Genomic DNA, 20396 nt, shown 5'->3' on the forward strand with positions numbered 1-20396 from the left:
TTACTAGCGGGAAGGTAAACGGCGTTCCGTGTGCTGCGCTGGCTCGCCAGATGCAGCTTGTCACGCTGGCCACGTGACCCAGAAGTGTCTGCGGACAGCGCTGGCCCCCCGGCCTATAGAGTGAGATGGGCGCACAACCCTAGAGTCTGTCAAGACTGGCCCGTATGGGCAGGGGTACCTTTACCTTTACCTTATACATTCCTAGAAAGCAATTTCCTCTGATACAATGCATTTTTGTATGTTATTTTCACTAAAATATGCATTTCTAGGCACACTTTTACCCTGTTGGTTTTTCCACACATTATTTGGTTGGAGGACCAAATTGCAAATTTTGGGTAGGTGTGAATTTTGAAGAAATGGCTATGTTTTGGTTGGCATACTGTTTGGAAGTGGTTGTTAAATGTGAACTGAATCAAATTTCTCTCCCACCTTTATTGGGAATGGCCTTCCCATAATTATCCTGATCAGTAGCTTCTCATGTTGGCTGAGCTGGACTCACTTCCTGCTGAACCAACATGATTCCCCATTGACCATCTGGCTGCTGGTCTCTCCTACTAGAGATGTTCCTTGATGAACACACGATAAACACCTGGAATGTTTTCCCGTGTAGAATTCTGAATGCCCTAATTAGGCTCTATTCCCTCCCATACTTTTCTACTGATATCCAATTTCACCTTTCATAAAGACCACGAAGATGTCTAGGAACTCCCGGAAGGAGAGATATCCATTGCCGTCTTTGTCAGCGAGTGAGAACATGGAGTCCACAAACACAGACTGGGGCTTGAGCCCCAGCGCATCTGCAAACTCCTCCCTGCTCAGCTCACACTTCAACGCTTCCTTGGCTTTCTGAGAAGTTTCCAAGCTGAGCTCCCCAGCGTCTAATCTGTCAATGTCTAGAACCTGGAAAGGACAAAGCACATGGTGAGGTTCCTGGAATAACGCTTCTCAGAAATAACAGAACTGCAACAAACCCGGGACGCCTTTCTGTCTGCTCTGCAAATATTAGTTTAAAATAACATATCAACCAAGGTTTGAATTCTATCTCCATAGTTCAGAACATCGATCGGATCATCTAAGCATTATGCAAGTGCCTCTATTTGATGTTTAACAAAAAAGAATGCAGGAAATCCCCAACAATTAAAAGGACACAGTTCCACGTTGGGGGACAAGCTGCTGTAAGGAAGAATGAGCAATGACTTATTCATGCCACGCTTGGGCAAAGGTTTCTGGCAAGAAGTGCAAGGGAATGTTCTTTCACATGTGGTGGACTTGTAAAAGGGTAAAAGAGTATTGGGAAATGATCCATAATGAATTGAAAAAAATGTTTAAAAGTACTTTCCAAAAAACCCAGAATCCTTCCTGTTGGAGGTAATTCAAACTCAAATACCCAGGTGTCAAAAAAGGTTATTTATGTATGCTACTACTGCAGCCTGTGTTTTGTTAGCCCCAAAAGGGAAAACAAGCAAGTTCCCAACCAAAGAAGAATGGCAACTTAAGTTGACAGAATATGCACAACTTGCAGACTTAACATTATAGAATAAAAGAACAAGAAGAACCTACGTTTAAAAAATATTGGAAAGTGTTTATTGAATATATGGAAAATAATTGTGTGCAGCTGAAAACGTTGGCAGCATTAAGATAAATTCAACAGTGTAAATAAGTTTTGATGGACACAATAATGGAATGGTATAGTTTTTGTAAAATATGCAGAAGAAGAAGAAGAAGAAGAAGAGTTTGGATTTGATATCCCACTTTATCACTACACGAAGGAGTCTCAAAGCGGCTAACAATCTCCTTTTCCCTTCCTCCCCCACAACAAACACTCTGTGAGGTGAGTGGGGCTGAGAGACTTCAGAGAAGTGTGACTGGCCCAAGGTCACCCAGCAGCAGCATGTGGAGGAGCGGGGAAGCAAACCTGGTTCACCAGATTACGAGTCCACCGCTCCTAACCACTACACCACACTGGCTCATAGAGATATAAGATGTGTAAAATGAACCATGGAAAGAGAAGAAGGGAAGTCAGTGATATCTTAAGGATGTAAAATGAGTATTTTAAATTGTAAAACAGAAAATTTAATAAAAATTATCTATGTGAAAAAGAAGTGCTGGCCTTAGCCGTCTTCTCCCCACCCTTTTGCTGACTGCAATATTTGAGGGGCAGTATTTGGAGGTGGGGTTAAAATGCTGGGAATAGACAAAGGACAGCAGGTTCGAATTTCACTGGGGAGATCTGAGGCCTGCCACTGTCTCCAGCTCTCACTGAGCACCCAAGGTATATCTGTGAGGATAAAAATGGAGGGTGTACATAATTCTGAACTCCTTGGAGGAATTGTGGGATTAAAAAAAATATGAATGTAATGAAATGAAAGAAACTACCATGCTCTTTCTTGCCATGCTAATCAGGCTCTGCATTTTTGAGAGGGGCTTAAAAAAAAATTACACCAAATTTGCAAATTTGCCCTACACAGAATGCACCCACTGAAGTGAGTGAACACGAGTCCTTCATTAATTTCAGTGAATCTACTCTGAGTAGGACTAGCATTGGATACAACCGACAGCATCACTGACATGCAATTCTCTTGGTGGGATGAGCATTTTTCAAGGAGGAAGAGGAGAAAGTCATGATGGAATCACATCCCCTGTTGGACTCTGAAAGTGGCTGTCCTATACTGAAAGGTTATTGTCAAATAGGTAAGCACATGCACAGATCTATCCCTGAGAAGGGCTATTTAAGGAAAGAGTTGGAAACATTTGCCTGAGCAACACAGTGCAACACTGAGGCTCTTTTGCACGTACACATGGCAAATTACCTTGATTATACACAATAACATCATCACTATGTATGTGCTGTCCGCTTATCTTGTTTGCCCTCTACATGTTATCAGAGACAGATGTTTACATTTGCAGCTATTTATATCATAGTAGGGAAGAAGATCTTTCCAATCAGAAGGTCGGCGGTTCAAATCCCCTCACGGGGTGAGCTCCTGTTGCTCGGTCCCTGCTCCTGCCAACCTAGCAGTTCGAAAGCACGTCAAAGTGCAAGTAGATAAATAGCTACCGCTCCGGTGGGAAGGTAAACGACGTTTCCATGCGCTGCTCTGGTTCGCCAGAAGCGGCTTAGTCATGCTGGCCACATGACCCAGAAACTGTATGCCGGCTCCCTCAGCCAATAAAGCAAGATGAGCGCCGCAACCCCAGAGTCGTCTGCGACTGGACCTAATGGACAGGGGTCCCTTTACCTTTACCTTAGGGAAGAAGATGCACGGCTTTCTTTGAAACAAGTCCCAATGTGTTCAGAGGGCCTTGCTGCCAGGTTTGTGAACACTGTGGGTGGTGTTCAATGCTAGTCCTGCTCTGAGTAGACCTATTGCAGTTAATGACCATGGCTAACTTAGGTTCATTCCTTTTAATGGGTTTACTCTGAATAGGATTTAGTTGAACACAACCCAGGGCACCAGATTCAATTAACCTGGTACGCCAGCTGAAGTCAGTGCTCTTTTGTCTGTCCTGAGTTCTAGGGTTATGAGAATACCTGGGCAAATATATGCCTGAAGAAAATATCTAGGATGTCCTTTCTCTGCTCCTTGGTAACAGCCTTCTTCAGCAGCTGCTGTTCCTTCATGTCAGATATGTGGAGAGAGAGTCCATTTCTTTCAAGGTAGACCTTCAGATGATTAAGAAACTCCTTTCGCTCTGCCTCTCCATCAAACTGCAACACCTATGAATAAATGCGATAGAGAAGTTCTGATTGTGGAAATCCCTTCTCAGGAATATCTCCTTTTTTGATCTTTCTACATAGCAACTAAAGACATTGGCTGGACAATGTTGCTTCTGCTGCTGTTAATTGATTTGTTTTAAACTGAGGCTTAATAAGGGATTTTGGCTGATAGGAAGTCAGGATTTCAACAGACATGACATTCAATGAGTGTTCAATGTTTGTACACAAATATTTGAGCTGCACGCTCAGTGCTAGATTGAAGCTTAAATATTTCAAAGGACCTCAAAATACATCTTTAAACTATATTTAAAGTTTAGCATAATTGTCTTTCTGTATGTCAACAGTTTTCATATATGCTAAGTAAGAAATCAGAAGGCATTTCTGTTTGAAAGCATTTCAAATGCAGATATGCTTACTGGAAGACAAATGTTTTAGTTTTTTAGTTGTATCCTCATTTATGTATCAGTATATAAAGGCAAATATAAATTTTTATTATTTCTATTTCCATTTCTGTTAGAATGATGCATATTTTTGGTAATGCAATTGAATAGGGTCACATATGTCCACAGCCCTTAGCCTTAACACCGGCTCACCACAGGGTTGTGTGTTGAGTCCCCTGCTCTATGCTCTCTATACGTATGACTGTACAGCCATCTATTCCAGCAACAAAATCATCAAGTTTGCTGATGACACTACGGTGGTAGGGCTCATTTCAGGAGGGGATGAGTCCGCCTATCGGGACGAGGTGGAGCGGCTCTGTGTTTGGTGTGGAGAGAACAATCTGGCTCTTAATACGGCTAAGACCAAGGAATTGGTGGTGGATTACAGGAAAAAAAAGGCGGACATTCAGCCCTTGTATATCAACGGGGAACGGGTGGAGAGGGTGGCGGAATTCAGGTTTTTGGGAGTAACTATCGATCAGGGCATGACTTGGAGCGCAAATACCACTGCTCTGGTGAAGAAGGCCCAGCAGAGAATTTATTTCCTCAGACTTTTGAAGAAGAACAATCTGAGTGAGAGACTGCTGGTGTCCTTCTACCGAGGCTCCATAGAGAGCATTCTTACATACTGTATTTGTGCTTGGTTCTCCAGTTGTACAGCTAGGGAGAGGAAGGTGCTCCAGAAGGTCATAACCACAGCCCAAAGGATTATTGGTCATCCTCTCCCATCTTTGGAAGAACTGTACGGTTCCCGTTGTCTTAGGAAAGCAAACAACATCCTGCAGGATTCATCTCACCCGGGACACAGTCTGTTTGCACTACTGCCTTCTGGCAGGAGATATAGAAACATCAAGTCAAGGACAAATAGACTGAAAAACAGTTTCTATCCAAGAGCTGTGGCCTTTTTGAATGCTGTAACTCGATAGTGTGACCTGGGAGTTTGATGGGTGTTGGTGTGGGTGTGGCTGGAATGTGGTTTGTTTGGTTGTTGTTGTTGTTTTGCTTTTGTTGTTTTTAAGGGATGGCATCCAATTTCGTTGCACTTGTGCAATGTTGCACTTGTGTAATGACAATAAAGAATCTATTCTATTCTATTCTATTCTATTTAAAACTGACACAGCTTAGAGCAGGTGCTGGGAACCTTTGACCCTCCAGATGCTGTGGAACTACAACTCCCATAATCCCTGGGGCCGTTGGCATGCTTGTTGGGCCTGATGGAAGTGGCAATTCAGCACTATTTGGAGGGCCAAAGGTTCCCCACACCTGGCTCAGGGCTTCAGCATGTCTTAATCTGGGCCTGTGCACACTCTTAAAGTTATTCACATACAATGTCCAAGGAGCGTACAGTCTGTGTACACAACATTTGAGCTGTACAACACTTGTCCATGGGTACAGATAGCAGCATGTGAACAAGTCTAATGTTTTCAATATAGTTAATGAATGAGTAAACAAGCAGACAGACACCGTACAAGTTGCATACCAGGTCATATTCTTTGGGGATCTTCAACAGCAAGGTTTTGTTGCCCTTGTTGTTGGAAAGGACGGTCTCCACCTTTTGCTGGCTTTTCAGAAAGATGCTCCGAAGCACGGCCAACTTGCTGTCAAGAACTCTGATCCCCTTGTCTTCCTGCAGCTGAAGGTAGACTAGAGAGCTATCTGTCTTGGGGTCTTGCCATTCAAATGCTAGGAGAAATGAAAAGATTTATTGATATCTTGCCTTAGGTGCAGGACCCAAGGAGGTAAGTGGGATAAATTAAAGCAGATACAACCAAAAATGCACAATAATTTTAATAATAATTTTAGCATTTCCTTCTTCTAGATGGGCCACCTTCCCAAGTTGTCAAGCTCCATCTGCCCCTCACCTCCCTCTGAAGCAGGTGCAGAAACCGCCTTCTTGACCGTTGGACCAACTATTGCATGGGCAGGCAAACTAAGGCTCGGGGGCCGGATCTGGCCCAATCGCCTTCTAAATCCGACCCGCGGACAGTCAATCAGCATGTTTTTACATGAGTAGAATGTGTGCTTTTATTTAAAATGCATCTCTGGGTTATTGTGAGGCAGAGGAATTCGTTCCTTTCCCCCCCAGAATATAGTCTGGCCCCCCACAAGGTCTGAGGGACAGTGGACTGGCCCCCTGCTGAAAAAGTTTGCCAACCCCTGAATTATTGGTTTTATCCACTCAATCCTCCAGAGCCTGTCTTCGTATGCAGAGAAAGTCCCTAACTCACATGGTTTGAGATCCATCAGCTCCCCTCACCTGGTTTAGCTGGCCAGTCAAAGTCATTCCCAAGGTGTGGCCTCTGTCACATGCTGACAGGAGCCACAGGTGAGAACTAAGTGCAGGGGACCAAAGGTGAGGGACCACAGGTGGACAAACTACCCCAGAAGGAGCATGGCATGTCCTTCACCAGAAGTACCTCCCCGAACACCCCATACACCCCTAGCACAGATGTAGAGAGGAAGTAATAATATTGTGCTGAACAAAGAACAAAAGATATTGAAGGACACTTTCCCCGCTACTCCTGCATCTGCAGGAGCATTTGGTTCCAGATGCTTTGGGAAATGCCTCACCGTGGATAGAATCTGCAGATATTTCTGCCTGCACCGAAGGGCTTTGCTTCTTCTTCTGCAGCTTCTTGAACGCTCTCCTCCGAAAGGCAGCAACGATCCAGGCGACAAACAGACTCACTGCAGAGACACCAATGGGACAGGCCTTGATGCGAAGCTAAGCCCTCGCTGCCAGGGTTGCTTGCCACTAATGACCGTGCTGGGGGTTGGCATTGTTGGGCACCTGCCACAGCCCACACCGTGCAGGGGACCCACTGACAACTCCTGAAGCAACCTTCTCCAACTTGGTGCCCCCCAGGTATTTTGGGCTGTAACTCTCATCAGCTGCAGACAGCAGGGAGGATGAGCGTTGCGGTCCAGTAACATCTGGAGACACATATTCCCCATTCCTGATCAAACCAAACCATTTTGAAATAAGTAATAAATAAACAAACCATGGGTTGTTTTTTTTAAGTGGTGGTTGAGCCTAGAGATAGGTGAATATGTCAATTTCAGTTTCTCTCAGTTTTCCAATCTTAAAATTGGTTCTCCAAGTTTGCAATTTAATTATATTTTTTAACAAAAAGCTCTCGTGAAAATTCATCAGCATTTTAGTGTGAATTTCTCCAAATATACACATTTTGAGAGGCAGCTTTTCCTAATATCCTACATTTTTGCAAAGCAATTTTCCCCAATATAAGGAACTTCTATAGGTTATGTTCAGCAATATATGCATTTATTATACACACTTTTCATCCTAGCATGTTCATGTTTGCACATGTTACTTGGTTGGAAAAACCACACAGCAAAATTTGGAGAAGTGTGAATTTCAGAGGATGCCTCAGTTCAAATATTGTTTTGGAAATTGTGAATTTGGTAAATTTGCCTTTTAAGGCCTAATGAACTGAATGAAAACCCCAATGGCTGTTTGCTCCAATTCAGCTTCAAAGAGTGGGTTTTCATGGGGAACGCTCCAGAGCAAAAGAGGGGGGGGGGCTTTAAAGTGGGGACTTGTGCTTGGAAGGAGCAACGCAAAAGGTGTGGCATCAGTTTCAGCAAGAACACATGTCTCTCCTCAAAATAGTACAGGTTAACAGCTGCATCATCTGGAAGCTGCAGAACCGGCGGCAGTGTTTGGGGTCGCCCACTGATTAGATCAGCTTAGACTCAGTACCAATGACTCATGGAAGACTCATCATATAAACATGGTCATGCTTTGCAGAAACTTTTGATAGCAATGCAGCACCCCTAAGGACATGGCCCCAATCCAGCCCCTCCTTGGGATGTAAAGTAAGCAAAACCTGGTCTGAAACAAACCCAGAGGGAAGCAACAGAGAGCAATGATGGTGATCACAAATCCAGGTACACTCCCTGCGAAGTAATCCAGTACGGTTAGCTTGACACAGACAGGCAGCTGTTCTGAAGTCACTTGCTGGGGCTGAGAACATGGGGCACCTGGGAAGACAAACAAAGTGGCCGGGGCATTAGACCAAACTGATCACTTGTGCCCTCAGCCACCCAAGAGTTCCTGAAGATTGCATAAATGCAGCAAGCATTTCCCTCCCCCATAGTTGCAATTTGTACGCAGACCCACCCCACTCCAGCAACGCCTTGATCTTATGTCAACTCCCATCCAGGCCAAGTGCCAAATTGCTCCAAGTTCTCTGGCCAAAAGGGATGGAACTCGCTTTGGCAATGGCATTTTCACTGCTTCTCTATCTCTCCAGCAGACAGAAAGCATATCAAGTGATCTGGGTTTACAGGTGTGGGTAAACTGAGGGGATTGTGTGTTGAAACTCTGGAAATTACTCCATACTGCAACAATGGACTGAAGAGATTGTGGCACCTAACATCAAAATAAATAAAGCCGCTCTTGCAGCAAGATGGAAGGAATGTCATAAAAATGTTCCCACTGTAAATATCACAAGGTGCAAAAAAAACCCAAAAAACCCCCACCCTACCATGGTTTCCATCCAAAATCTCCTCCTGGAACATTATTCCTTTTTTCAAATGAAATTTTGATATATTTCAATTGCTTCAAGCCTTTTGAATGGGAGCGGATCATTTTCAATCTGGATCATGTTCAATCATATTTAGTCTGGTTAAAAACTCTGGCTTCATCCAGACATAACCCTAACAACCATAGCTTAATGTAATTTTTAAAATAAATAAAAAACCCTTGAGCTTATATGCTCCCATCTCCCCTTCTCTAACACAGCTGCAGGGAACAGAATAGAAACATTCACTTTTCGTTTCAACACAGTTTGCTGTTTTGTTTCCAAACCATGACAAACTGTAGTTAGTTTTAATTCCAAAATTAACTGAACAAGCAACACCAAACCATGGTTTCTGGTCCTGGTCTATTTGGAGAAGTGGACAAGGGCTATGGAACAGATCCTATGGGGTTGCTCTACCGACTGGTCAGCAGCCCAGAACAGAAAACCCACCATCGTGCAAGAAAAACACTTCTGCTTGGATGTCTTTTGACTCTGCATCGGTGACATCTTCCAGGATGTCGTGGAATGTGGTATTTTTAATTTCTTTAATCTCGTCAGAGGAGAATAACCTGAGAAAGGGAGTCAACAAAAGGGTTAAGTGAAGCACCAGCCTGTTGCAGTCTGTGGGGTCTTGGGCAGAAGGCCACTTGATACATGATCCCTTTTAACTGGTGACCCATTTCCCCCTTCCCTATGGCCCCAAGCTTCAGATCCAAATTCTGTGCCAACAGATATGAATTATGCAATGTGTGTACACAGTGTAAATTAAACATGTTTGTGAGTGCTTGGAATTTTTGTGAAGCTCTGCAATATGTAGGGGGCATCACAATATTATGCAGGACATGGAAGCCCTGGCCTGAACCAATGCAGATCCTATTAAGGCATCTTATGGCTTTGGAGATTTCAGGCAGCACTGCTCTGCATTTTCAAGTGTGCCTTTATACCCATAAGGTCTAGAACCTTGGGCAGCTTTCAAGGGTTAAATGTTCAGGTGTCTGCATTTTACATCTAATATTCAAAATGTTGTGCTTGTACAGATTTGCAACATGCACACAATCTTGCCATGCCCCATTGAACTATTCCTTGTACCAGCACAGAAGCTGGAGAATTTATCATGCAATATGCACCTCCTGGGTATATATGACTTTTAAGAAAATTAGCTTATCGATGTTGGCTTCTTTTTTTAAAAAAAGATATTGCACAGGGACGGTGCAGTTATGCAGTCAAGAGAGTTCAATCTTTCCACAAGCTCACTTTCAAGAGAAATACATTTTCCCATCACTCAGCCTGCAATTTGCTGATGCTGTGAAAATGTGATTCTTCCCACACAGCAATTAGCACTGAACTTCCAGCACCCTCATATCCACAGCCCCAGTGCCTTTTCTCCCTTTCCTTTTAGAGTAGCTTGCCCCACTGCCCTCTGCGCCAAGAAGATTTATCATTGTTGTTCCCCATCCCTGACTTAGACAGGTACAGCATCGGGGCTTGGCATTTTCAAGCATTTCCAAAGGCTCATATCCTACTAAGAGGCCACTGCCAATCCCTGGAGCCTCCTAGCCCTGCTGCTGCTGGAGGAGCAAGGAGGAGGAGGGACAGCAGTAACCGCACACATTTTGTTTGCATTCATCCTGTGGGGGGTGCAGGTTTGGCCCAGACAGAAGGCAAGTGAATTTGCAGAATGAGGCAAGAATAGGAGGGAAAGGAGGACAGAGAAGTGGCTGTACTCAGTCTGAAAGCCAGGGATGGGGAATCTGTGGCACTCCTGGTGGGGCTGTATTTGAGACATTATAGAGCAGGGTGGGGAGAGAAACTGTGGTCCTCCAGATTGCTGGACTACAAATCCCATCATCCCAGACTTTTGGTCTTGCTGGCAGGGGATGGTGAGAGTTCAAGTCCAATGACACCTGGGAGTGGCGGCCACATCTTTCCAACCTCTGTCACAGAGTATGGATCCACGTGATATGGTTAAAGCATATTAAATGCACATGACTTCCCCCGGAGAGCCCTGGGAAACTGTGGTTTGTTATAAAGGTGCTGCACACTGTGGCTCTGTGAGGAGGAGCTCCCAGGAGTCACAAATATGATGTAAAATTGTAGTGTGAATCTGTCTAGAGTTTCTGGTACTTGGTGGCAACGGCAAGAAATTTCCTCCCTCTTTCTGCAAGCTGGCCTTCCTGTTGTTCATGCGCCCCATGCTTATGAATGTTTCCAAAAAGTTGCAGTTACAGATAGGTAGCCGTGTTGGTCTGCCATAGTCAAAACAAAAAAAATTCCTTCCAGTAGCACCTTAAAGACCAACTAAGTTAGTTCTTGGTATGAGCTTTCGTGTGCATGCACACTTCTTCAGATACACTGAAACAGAAGTTGCCAGATCCTTCTATATAGTGAGAAGGTGGGGAGGGGTATTACTCAGAAGGGTGGTGGGAATGGGTGATTGGTAGATAGCTGTGATGAGCCTGTTGACGACTCTTAATGACCCTATTGCAGTGCTACTGGAAGGAATTTTTTTCCAAAAAGTTGGTTAGCTGTTACCCATTCTTGGTGTTTTCAAACCAGAACCGGTCTCCATCCCGTAAGCGAAGAAACTGGTCCTGAATGATGCTGCGGAAGAGCTTCCTATCAGCTTCCAACAGGCCCCCAAGCAGCAGTTCCAGGCGGCCTGTGTCATTGCCGTACATCTCTGCAAGTTCTCTGCCAAGCTGGGAACAAACCACAAGGTTAGGTTGCTGCGTCAAGACGAGTGGGAGGCTTTCCAGGCTGCTTGGTTAGTTAGAGGGGCAGGCTGCGTCGACACCGCACATTTAAAGCACATGACTTCCCTCAAAGAATCCTGGGGACTTTATGAAGGCTAAATTACAGTCCTCAGGATCCTTTGGTGGAAGCAATTGTGTATATGTATGGCATATACACATATGTATATGGGTATATGCATATGGCATATGGTGCTGGAGGAGACTCTTGAGAGTCCCATGGACTGCAAGAAGATCAAACCTCTCCATTCTGAAGGAAATCAGCCCTGAGTGCTCACTGAAAGGACAGGTCCTGAAGCTGAGGCTCTAATACTTTGGCCACCTCATGAGAAGAGAAGACTCCCTGGAAAAGACCCTGATATTGGGAAAGGAGAAGGGGACGACAGAGGACGAGATGGTGGGACAGTGTTCTCGAAGCTACCAGCATGAGTCTGACCAAACTGCGGGAGGCAGTGGAAGACAGGAGTGCCTGGTGTGCTCTGGTCCATGGGGTCACGAAGAGGCGGACACGACTAAACAACTAAACAACAAATGGCATATACACAGAAAGAGAGAGGCTGCTTTGAATCTGTCAATCAAAGCCGTTTCACTCTGATCATACAGTAAAAGAACAAAAGCCTTCAAAACTTTTTTCTCCAGAGCGGCAGCAGGCGAGAAAGTGCTCTGTGGCTTTTTTGAGCTTGTACATCTCCCAAAGACCTTAATGCCGCCTTCCTTAATTTTGGGCCCTCAGATGCTTTACTACAGCAAGACTAATGGTCAGGGATAGGAATTGTAGTTCAAGAACACCTGGGGACTGGAGACTAGGGAAGGCTGACTTAAAGAGGGCAATGGGCAGGCCTGAAAACTGTGGAGCAGTGATGTGACAAGAGGACCATGGAAGCTGACTTACAGTAGGTCAGATGATTTATATCTAGCAATGTCTGCTCTGACTAGCAACAGATCCCCAGGGACTCAAGGAGGCAACTTTCCTCTCATCTGATACATGTTTCTTAAAATATATCATGTCCAGGAGCTGATGTGTGCAAAACAGGTGCTCCTCTTCTACTAGGTTGAAGGGCTGCAAAATGTGAGGCTTTGCCTCTCCTGCAATGTTTCAGCTGCCTGGATTTTCTCAGGTAATTTCTGATTTTCTAAGGGATGCAGCACAGAAACGTAGGGTTGCTCTTATAGGCACTTGGGGAAATGTTCCATCTCCACGGATGGTCCTGCTTACAGGAGACAAAATGCACCCTGTTTCATGCCTGGCTTATCTATGCCCCACCCCCTGCAAGACCTCTGACAGAGTACCGTTTCATTTGGGTGGATGTCCTGCCATTTGGTAGCAATGGAGTGGTTGAAGAACTCCCTTGCTTTATTATAGGTAGTTAATCCAAGGTCCCGCCCACGATGAATCCAGTTGGCTACGAAGTCCATGCGGGAGTACTTCAGGGTCCCATACCAGTAATCTGGAGAACAAGCGCAACACAGGACCATCAGGGCACTGCAACACAGAAGAATCCCTGCAGAGAGCAGAATGGCGGCCTTGGCAAGGCACCTCTGAGCACTCAGACAAGCATCTGTTCTAGAAGGAACCCGGAAGGACCCGGACTGCTTCCACATTAGGACTCCTTAGTGTTAGTGTTAAGGCATCCCTGTTCAGCTTTAAGCTGTAAGTGGAAATGTGAAAGTGGTTCCATGGTTAATGTTGAGTTTCCTCTCCATTCTCAGCCAGAAATACCGATCCACATGGTACAGAAGGAGGATACAGGTCTGGTGTATGTATCATTTGAACCTAAGTAGGGCCCTGATGGATCACAGAATCATAGAAACATAGAACTGAAGAGTCAGAAGGGACCCTGAGGACTATCTAGGCTCATCATTTTTTATGCTCGCTACCCCAGTATATGCACTTTTAAGCACATTACTTGGCTGGAGAATGACATTGCAAAACTCAGAGCAGAGCAAATTTTAGAGGCTGGCTAAATTTCAGTTTTTTCCCCTAAGGGGGTGGGTGTGGGCAAATCAAGTTCGCTTGCCTTTAAATGTGAACTGAATCAAGTTTCTCTGTCATCCTTACTCATAATAGGCCCACTGAAACTAATGGACCTAACTTCATGGTGAATTAATGGACCTGGCCAAGTTCCAGCTAGTTTTTTGTTTTGCAATTAGGTAAATTCAGCTTTACATTTTAATTGAATCCAATTCCTCTCCCATCCCTATCTGATAGTAAGGGGCACCTGATCTGAGGGGACATTTGAGGAGAACAGGAGCAGAAAGAGTTAAACTGTTCCTCCACCCCACTTCCCTGTTGTACCAAAACTTTGCAAAAAGGGTGAAATGTCTCAATATTTTGCAAAGCAACCTAAGGCTCACTGCAAGGAAGAAGGGTTCCCACCTCCCTTCTGTGACTTGCAGTGAGGTCAGTCCTGTGGTTTTCCAAACCAACCCAATTTAAGGAGGCACGGGCACCCAGTCCTGCCCCACTTTATGGGTCCCTGGAGTGGGCCTGTGATGTCATGTGCATGGCACACATGTGACATCATGCGGCTAGAGGCCTGCTGCGGCCTCCAGAAGGCCTAACGGGGTTCAACGGGGGGGCCTGTTGTGGCCTCTGGAGGGCCCAGAGGGGAAGGCTCAATGGGGCCCATTGCAGCTTCTGGAAGGCCAGGTGAGGCCCATCACGGCTGCAGGCCTTCCCACAGCCATGGCGGGCCTCGTTGGGCCTTCCACAGGCCCCAGCAGGCCTTCTCGTAGCCACAATAGTCCTTCCTGCAGCTGGGGAGGGGGGTTGGGAGGCTGCATTGGGCCTCCGGAAGGTGAAGAGGCATGTGACGGAGGGGCATAGTGGCGGTGCATGGAGCCACTCCAGGGCCCCCAGGAGTTGGCTGCCCCTCTCATCAGCTGGCCGGGCTGGGCTTCCTCTGGGGTGCACTTGGCAAGCACATACGCTCTGCCACTGGGCATGCTGACGTCAGGCGCAAACGCCCCCGGTGCAAAAAAATTGTGGGTGCCCTGCAATTGTGGGTGCCATTCCCTTATGGGGAATGTTGTGGGGGCTGGAGCACCCAAAGCCCCACACATATGTAAGGAGGAAGAAGTCAAAGCTCCATATGTTTTCAGAGAAGTTTGCATGTGGAAAATCCCTTCACTTTCACTGAGCCTCAGAGAGATTTGCAATACACTGTTTTGCAAATCCCTCGCAGTTCAGCGCAATACCAATTCCCCACCCTCTCCAGTTTCAGCCTAAGGCTGTAGAGAGAATTGATTACATGCATTGCTTGCATTTCAGTGCAACAAGGAAGCAGAGAGAGGCAAAACCTGGGGTGTGAATGTAAGGGAGGAATGGACAGGAGTGCAAAGGGATGGTGATCTACACCAGTTTGGATTGTCCTGGTCTTCCATTCTTTATATTTTCTCAAAAAAAAAAAGTTGGAATAAATGAGCCCTGGCAGCATCTGGACAGTACAAAGATGGCAACCCAAGTTTGCTGAGCCCACAAAGTAACTCTTCCTAGACTGATTCTGGGAAAATATTCCTTGCTTTTTATTGCCTTTCTTGGTTTGGAGAGAGAGAGAGAGAGAGAGAGGAGAGGGAGAAGGATTAAAAACTGGCAGGAATAAAGGAAGAAGGAAAAATCCACCTTGGAGATCTTCAACCACTATGTTGTCTTCCTTCTCAGCAATTTGAGAAGCCATCCCCAGCAGCAGGTCAGAAACATCCTTATCCGTTTTGATATTGGGATTCTGAACAGGATAGATAAAAAGACTCAGCATACAGCATTAGCACACCACAAAGCTACACCCATTGCCAGTTCTGAGCTAGGATTAGCAGCATGGCAGGGAAGCCGCCAGTTCAGATCTTTAGATCAGTAGCCTGGCCCACAGCTAAAAGAGACCAACATTATTTGGGTCCAGAGTTGCTACATGCCTTGCCGAGGTCACCTGCTTAACCAGTGATATAGGCAGCTGCCAGGCACCAAGGCAGACTGTTGGTCCACCTAGTTCAGTATTGTTTACACCAGAGATGAGGGAAATGTGGTCCTGCGAATGCTGTTGGACTCCCATCAACCCTAGCCAACATGGACAGTTGTCAGGAATGATGGGAGTTGTAGTCTATTAAACGCAGGAGGGCCACAGGTTCTCCATCCCTGGTCATTACCGACTGACAGTGACACTCCAAGGTTTTAGACAGGAGTCTCACCTCAACTTGGAGGTGCCAGGAATTAAACCTGGAACTTTCTGCATGCAGAGCATGTGTTCTACCAGTGACCAATGGCGTATCTGTACCAACAACAGAAACCAATTTACTCTATTTATTTTGAGTGGTGTAACACGTGCCTTTGGTTAAAAATGTATGCTTAGTTGCAAGCCCCCTACCTCTCTGCTCCAATAACTGTTGCACAACCGGAGTACCGGGGAGCGGGTGCCATCTCTGTTAATCACTTCTCGGAAGTGACAACTTGAGTTCCTGAAAGAAAAGCGAAAGAAGTGAAACGATGCTCTAAGCAGGAAAGGAATGATATCCAAAGCCATGAGCATAAGAGCCCCTCCAGGTGTATTATGCAACATGCTATTGACACAGCTATAGCGCATTTGTGCAAACCATATTGAAAGTAGTGTCCCATGCAACTCCCCCAATAGCATGATGAGCTCAAAACATCGTGAATGCACAACAAAAGATGTTTGGAGGGGCCCTAGGGAAGCCAGAAGGGGAAGAGGGAAAACCAAACAGGGCCCCATTGAACAGAGTGAGGAAGAGAACACAGCAGCCTCATCACGTCAACATCTAAAGTAAGCCCTCTGTAAGACCATTATGTTGAGTCTAAGATTACCTTACTGCACCAGCAAAAGCAGACGGATGGGGGAACTTTTTAATAAGCGCGTGCTCATTGCATTGCATTGCTTCTTAAGAGCTAAAAGGGTTTCGTGCGTAAGTATTGCTTATAACAACCCTGTGAGGCAGGACAGCAAATCCTCTCCTTATTACCACGGTGTGAGTAGGTCAAGAGAGAAGGGTAGTGAGAGGTTTGAACCAGGGCTGTCCAGGGTCACTCATGCTCCTTTCAAAGAGCGTTCAGCAACTGCAGTCTCTTCAGAACGTAGCAAGGCAGTTTGCCATCCAGTAAATACCGTATTTTTCACTCTATAGGACGCACTTTTCCCCCTCCAAAAATGAAGGGGAAATGTGTGTGCGTCCCATGGAGCGAATGCAGGCTCCTTGGCTTCAGCGATAGCGACACGAAGCCTCCGAAGCCTGCGCTCCGGAGGCTTCACGTTGCTTTCGCTGAAGCCAGGAGAGTCTGGTCTTTGAGGCTGGCAGTGGGGGAAAGCAGCTCTTCCCCCCACCGCCAGCCCCACAGGCTCGGGGGGCAGCGGGAAGGCGTGCGACACCTTCGCGCTATTCCCCTACCTGGTTTGGAGGCTGGGGGGGGGGGGAAGCAGGGCTTCCCCCCACCACCAGCCCCACAGGCTTGGTTGAAAAGCCCGCAGGAACTGCACACTCTTTAAAGGGTGTGCGGCTCCTGTGGGCTTTTGCAGGAGATGGGGGAATTCCCCCACCTCCCGCAAAAGCGTGCAAAAGCCCCGCGCACTTTAAAGGCTGCGCGGCTTTTGCGGGCTTTTCTACGAGGTGGGGGAATTCCCCCACCTCCTAGAAAAGCCCGCAGGAGCCGCGCAGCCTTTAAAGAGCGCACCACTCTTGGGGGCTTTTCCCCAAGGAGGAAGAAGGGACTGACTGGCCGAGTCAGTCCCTTCTCCCTCCTGTGGGCTTTTGCGGGAGATGGGGGAATTCCCCCACCTCCCGCAATAGCAGGGAGAAGGTCTGGGAGAAGTGCACAGGCTGCGGGCAGCCTGTCCACTGCTCCCAGAGCTGGGGGGGGGGGTGTCATATTTTTTTCCCTTGATTTCCCCCTCTGAAAACTAGGTGCGCCCTATGGTCAGGTGCGCCCCTATAGAGCGAAAAATACGGTACTACTTGGAGTGCATAACTCCAGCATCATTCCATCTACATTGACTACCCATTTGTATATAGAATTCAGGGCTTTTTTCAGTGGCAGTTGTCTCCTATTCCCCCCCCCCCCCCGCCCATGCCAATACTTTTGCTGGCACCCATGACATTTTTATAAATATATGAGCTCTGGTACCTCATTTTTGGTATTAAAAAGTACAGTACTGTTATTTTTATTTATTTAATTACCTTTGAAGGCCTCACATGATCTGGTAGCAGAATATCTCAAGGACCTCCTCCTCTCATGCAAACCTATACATGCACTGACGACATCAATATCAGAGGGCTTACAATGTCCCTCCACTGTCAGAGATAAGGCAGGTGGTTGGGACATGAGAGGGCCTTGCAGATATAAAGCTGCCTTATACCAAGTCAGATCATTGGTCTATCTGGATCAGAGCTGTCTGTTATGATTGGCAGTGGTTCTCCGGAGTCTACTCAAATTGGTGGTGACCCTACAGAATCTCTCCCATCACCTGCTGCTAGATCCTTTAAGATGGAGGTGGTCAGGACCTTGCGCATGTGAAATGTGACTTCCGGCAAGGCTACCATTCTCCAATTGGCATGCATGGTCCAAGCCTCAGAGGTCTGCTCGTCCAACTGATGTATCAGCCAGTCCATAAGAAGGCTAGAAGGAAGGCAGAATCCTACCTCATGTACACGCCAGGAGGGACCATGGTGCCCAGAAAGAACGCTGTAGTCACTACAAATTCAGGCGAGATCCTAGCATCCACATGTTGCTTGTAACCTGAAACAGAGATGACGGCTCTGAATAACAATACTCAATGATGTGCAGGGATGGCAACTACAGCAGGATGAGGCCCCATTGCTGCATGGATGATCAGTCAAGTGCAAACACACTTTTTGGACAGAGTGTGCATGTTTGGTTAATGAAATCTATAGTTTATAGTGCAAAGGTATGCAGAATCCCCAAATACAATTCAGCTCCGCCTGCACTATAGATTTAAGACACTGTTCTACCACTTTAAATGCTCATGCCTTCCCCTCTAAGAATTGTAGCTCTGTGAGGTGGTCTTCTAACCATTCTCAGTCTTCTCAGAAGTAAAGCCCCACTGAGTTCAGTGAGATGCACTCCCAAGTCCTAGGTTAGCATGCATAGGATTGTAGCTTCAGATTCTCTCGCTAATTACAAAGATATTATTTGTCACTGGATTATTGTGGCCTAAACCACTGAGCCTCTTGGGCTTGCATATCAGCGGTTCAAATCCCCGTGACGGGGTGAGCTCCTGTTGCTCTGTCCCAGCTCTTGCCAACCTAGCAGTTCGAAAGCACACCAGTGCAAGTAGATAAATAGGTACCGCTGTAGCGGGAAGATAAGCGGCATTTCCATGTGCTCTGGTTTCCATCACAGTGTTCCATTGCGCCAGAAACAGTTTAGTCATGCTGGCCACATGACCGGAAAGCTGTCTGTGGGCAAATGGCGTAACCCTTAGCCTGAAAGCATGATGAGAACCACAACCCCATAGTCGCCTTTGACTGGACTTAACCATTAAGGGGTCCTTTACCTGTTTTGTACATGCAAGCAAGCCCTTCTTATATCTTTTATTATTCCTGATATTACAATTCCTTTCCTCGATATTTATTCATTAATCTACATACCCTATTATTCTAAACTGCACCCCACACAAAAGGGGATGTATTATTAATTTTAAAATGGAAATGTGTAACGTGAAAAATAAAGAAAAGGTGTTTATTAACATGCTTGCTTATTGATTGGATTGGATTGGATTTGGTTTGACTTGTTAGCTCCTTGCTACCAAGGTCTCCAAGGGGAAAGTGGTGGTTCAAAACAACAGCCAAAGTTTGAGTAAAGGTGAAAACTGAAAGGAATTGTGGTTTTAAATAACGGGAGAGGCTCGGGTAAACCTCTAGTGCATTTATATTTATTTAAACGCATATGCATGCCCCAAACCCCGCACACTAACAGCAGGACAAAATCAGCTCAGTCCACTGGCCCCCATCATCATTTATTTATTACGGCCGTAGGCCCATACAGGTAAAAACAACACATAAATAACAGCTTGTGCACGTGGGAAAAAAACAGCCACTAAAACACCACTATAACAATAAAATACTATAAGATGGAATGGCATACTACGCCTTAATTAGCTTGTAGCGCTCCTTGGCGTCGCTTTTGGGTAAGGACAGCGACCAGGAACCTAGCCACTTTCAGGGTCGTGTGGGTATCCTTATCCTGCAAGATGTGGGCAAGGTGGAATTTTGGTGGGGTACCCTCTAGTTTCTGTATGATTGATCCCAACAAATTTGCCCGTGGCACATTGAACAAGGGGCAAGTGAACATAATGTGCTGGAGCGACTCCGGCGTCTCCTTATCACATTCGCACGTGGCGGGGGCTTGGCCCTTTGAGAATCTATGTCTCAGGACATTGGAGGGAAAAACGTTAAACCTCGCTTTGGTGAAGGCCAGTCTATGGGCAACAGTCGAAAAGGCCCCCATTGAACGGTACCCACTTGCACATGCCATGATTCCTTCTCCTCACCTGTGTAAGGTTCAATGGGGCCATTCCCAACGAAGGCTGGCAGCCATTCGTAGAGCACAATGTTCTAGGGAAACAAGGAGGAAGAGGCAGCTGTGACACACAGGAAGTTGCTCGACGCCCAGTCAGACTATCTGCTGCAGTAGCTGGTGCCCACTGTGAGACGTAGGGCAGAAGACAGGAAGACTAACAGGTGGAGCCAGAGGCAATGGCAGGAAGAGCCACCCCCTGGTTGGTTGTAAATCAAAGGGCACTCAGGTGGGGATTGGGTGAGATCGATGGGACAGTACCCCATTTGCCCTAATGGACCGCAGTCCACTGATGGGTTACTTTATTTTCCCGTGTATAAGATGATGCTTTTTGCTTTTAAAAAGTAGGCAAAAATTGGGTGTTGTCTTATACATGGATAGTGGATGCAGAGGGGGGACATGCGATTA

At 46.2% G+C, this 20396-nt stretch overlaps 1 protein-coding gene across 2 annotated transcripts in view; it reads right to left on the reverse strand.

The window, feature by feature from the left end:
- The window catches only part of DUOX2 (dual oxidase 2), a 64807-nt gene that overhangs the window by 23283 nt on the left and 21128 nt on the right, over positions 1–20396 (reverse strand). For both annotated transcript variants that reach the window (XM_028706545.2, XM_028706544.2), the window contains exons 8-19: positions 19963–20026; positions 18092–18188; positions 15811–15901; positions 15075–15177; positions 12743–12900; positions 11235–11401; positions 9153–9271; positions 8023–8160; positions 6730–6846; positions 5639–5841; positions 3533–3718; positions 675–900 (exon numbers count right to left, since the gene is read on the reverse strand). In XM_028706545.2, the coding sequence (XP_028562378.2) occupies positions 675–900; positions 3533–3718; positions 5639–5841; positions 6730–6846; positions 8023–8160; positions 9153–9271; positions 11235–11401; positions 12743–12900; positions 15075–15177; positions 15811–15901; positions 18092–18188; positions 19963–20026 (1669 nt within the window). The remainder of the gene's footprint in view (positions 1–674; positions 901–3532; positions 3719–5638; positions 5842–6729; positions 6847–8022; positions 8161–9152; positions 9272–11234; positions 11402–12742; positions 12901–15074; positions 15178–15810; positions 15902–18091; positions 18189–19962; positions 20027–20396) is intronic.

The sequence above is a fragment of the Podarcis muralis genome, chromosome 14, assembly GCF_964188315.1.
Source record: "Podarcis muralis chromosome 14, rPodMur119.hap1.1, whole genome shotgun sequence".
Classification (NCBI taxonomy): Eukaryota; Metazoa; Chordata; class Lepidosauria; order Squamata; family Lacertidae; genus Podarcis; species Podarcis muralis.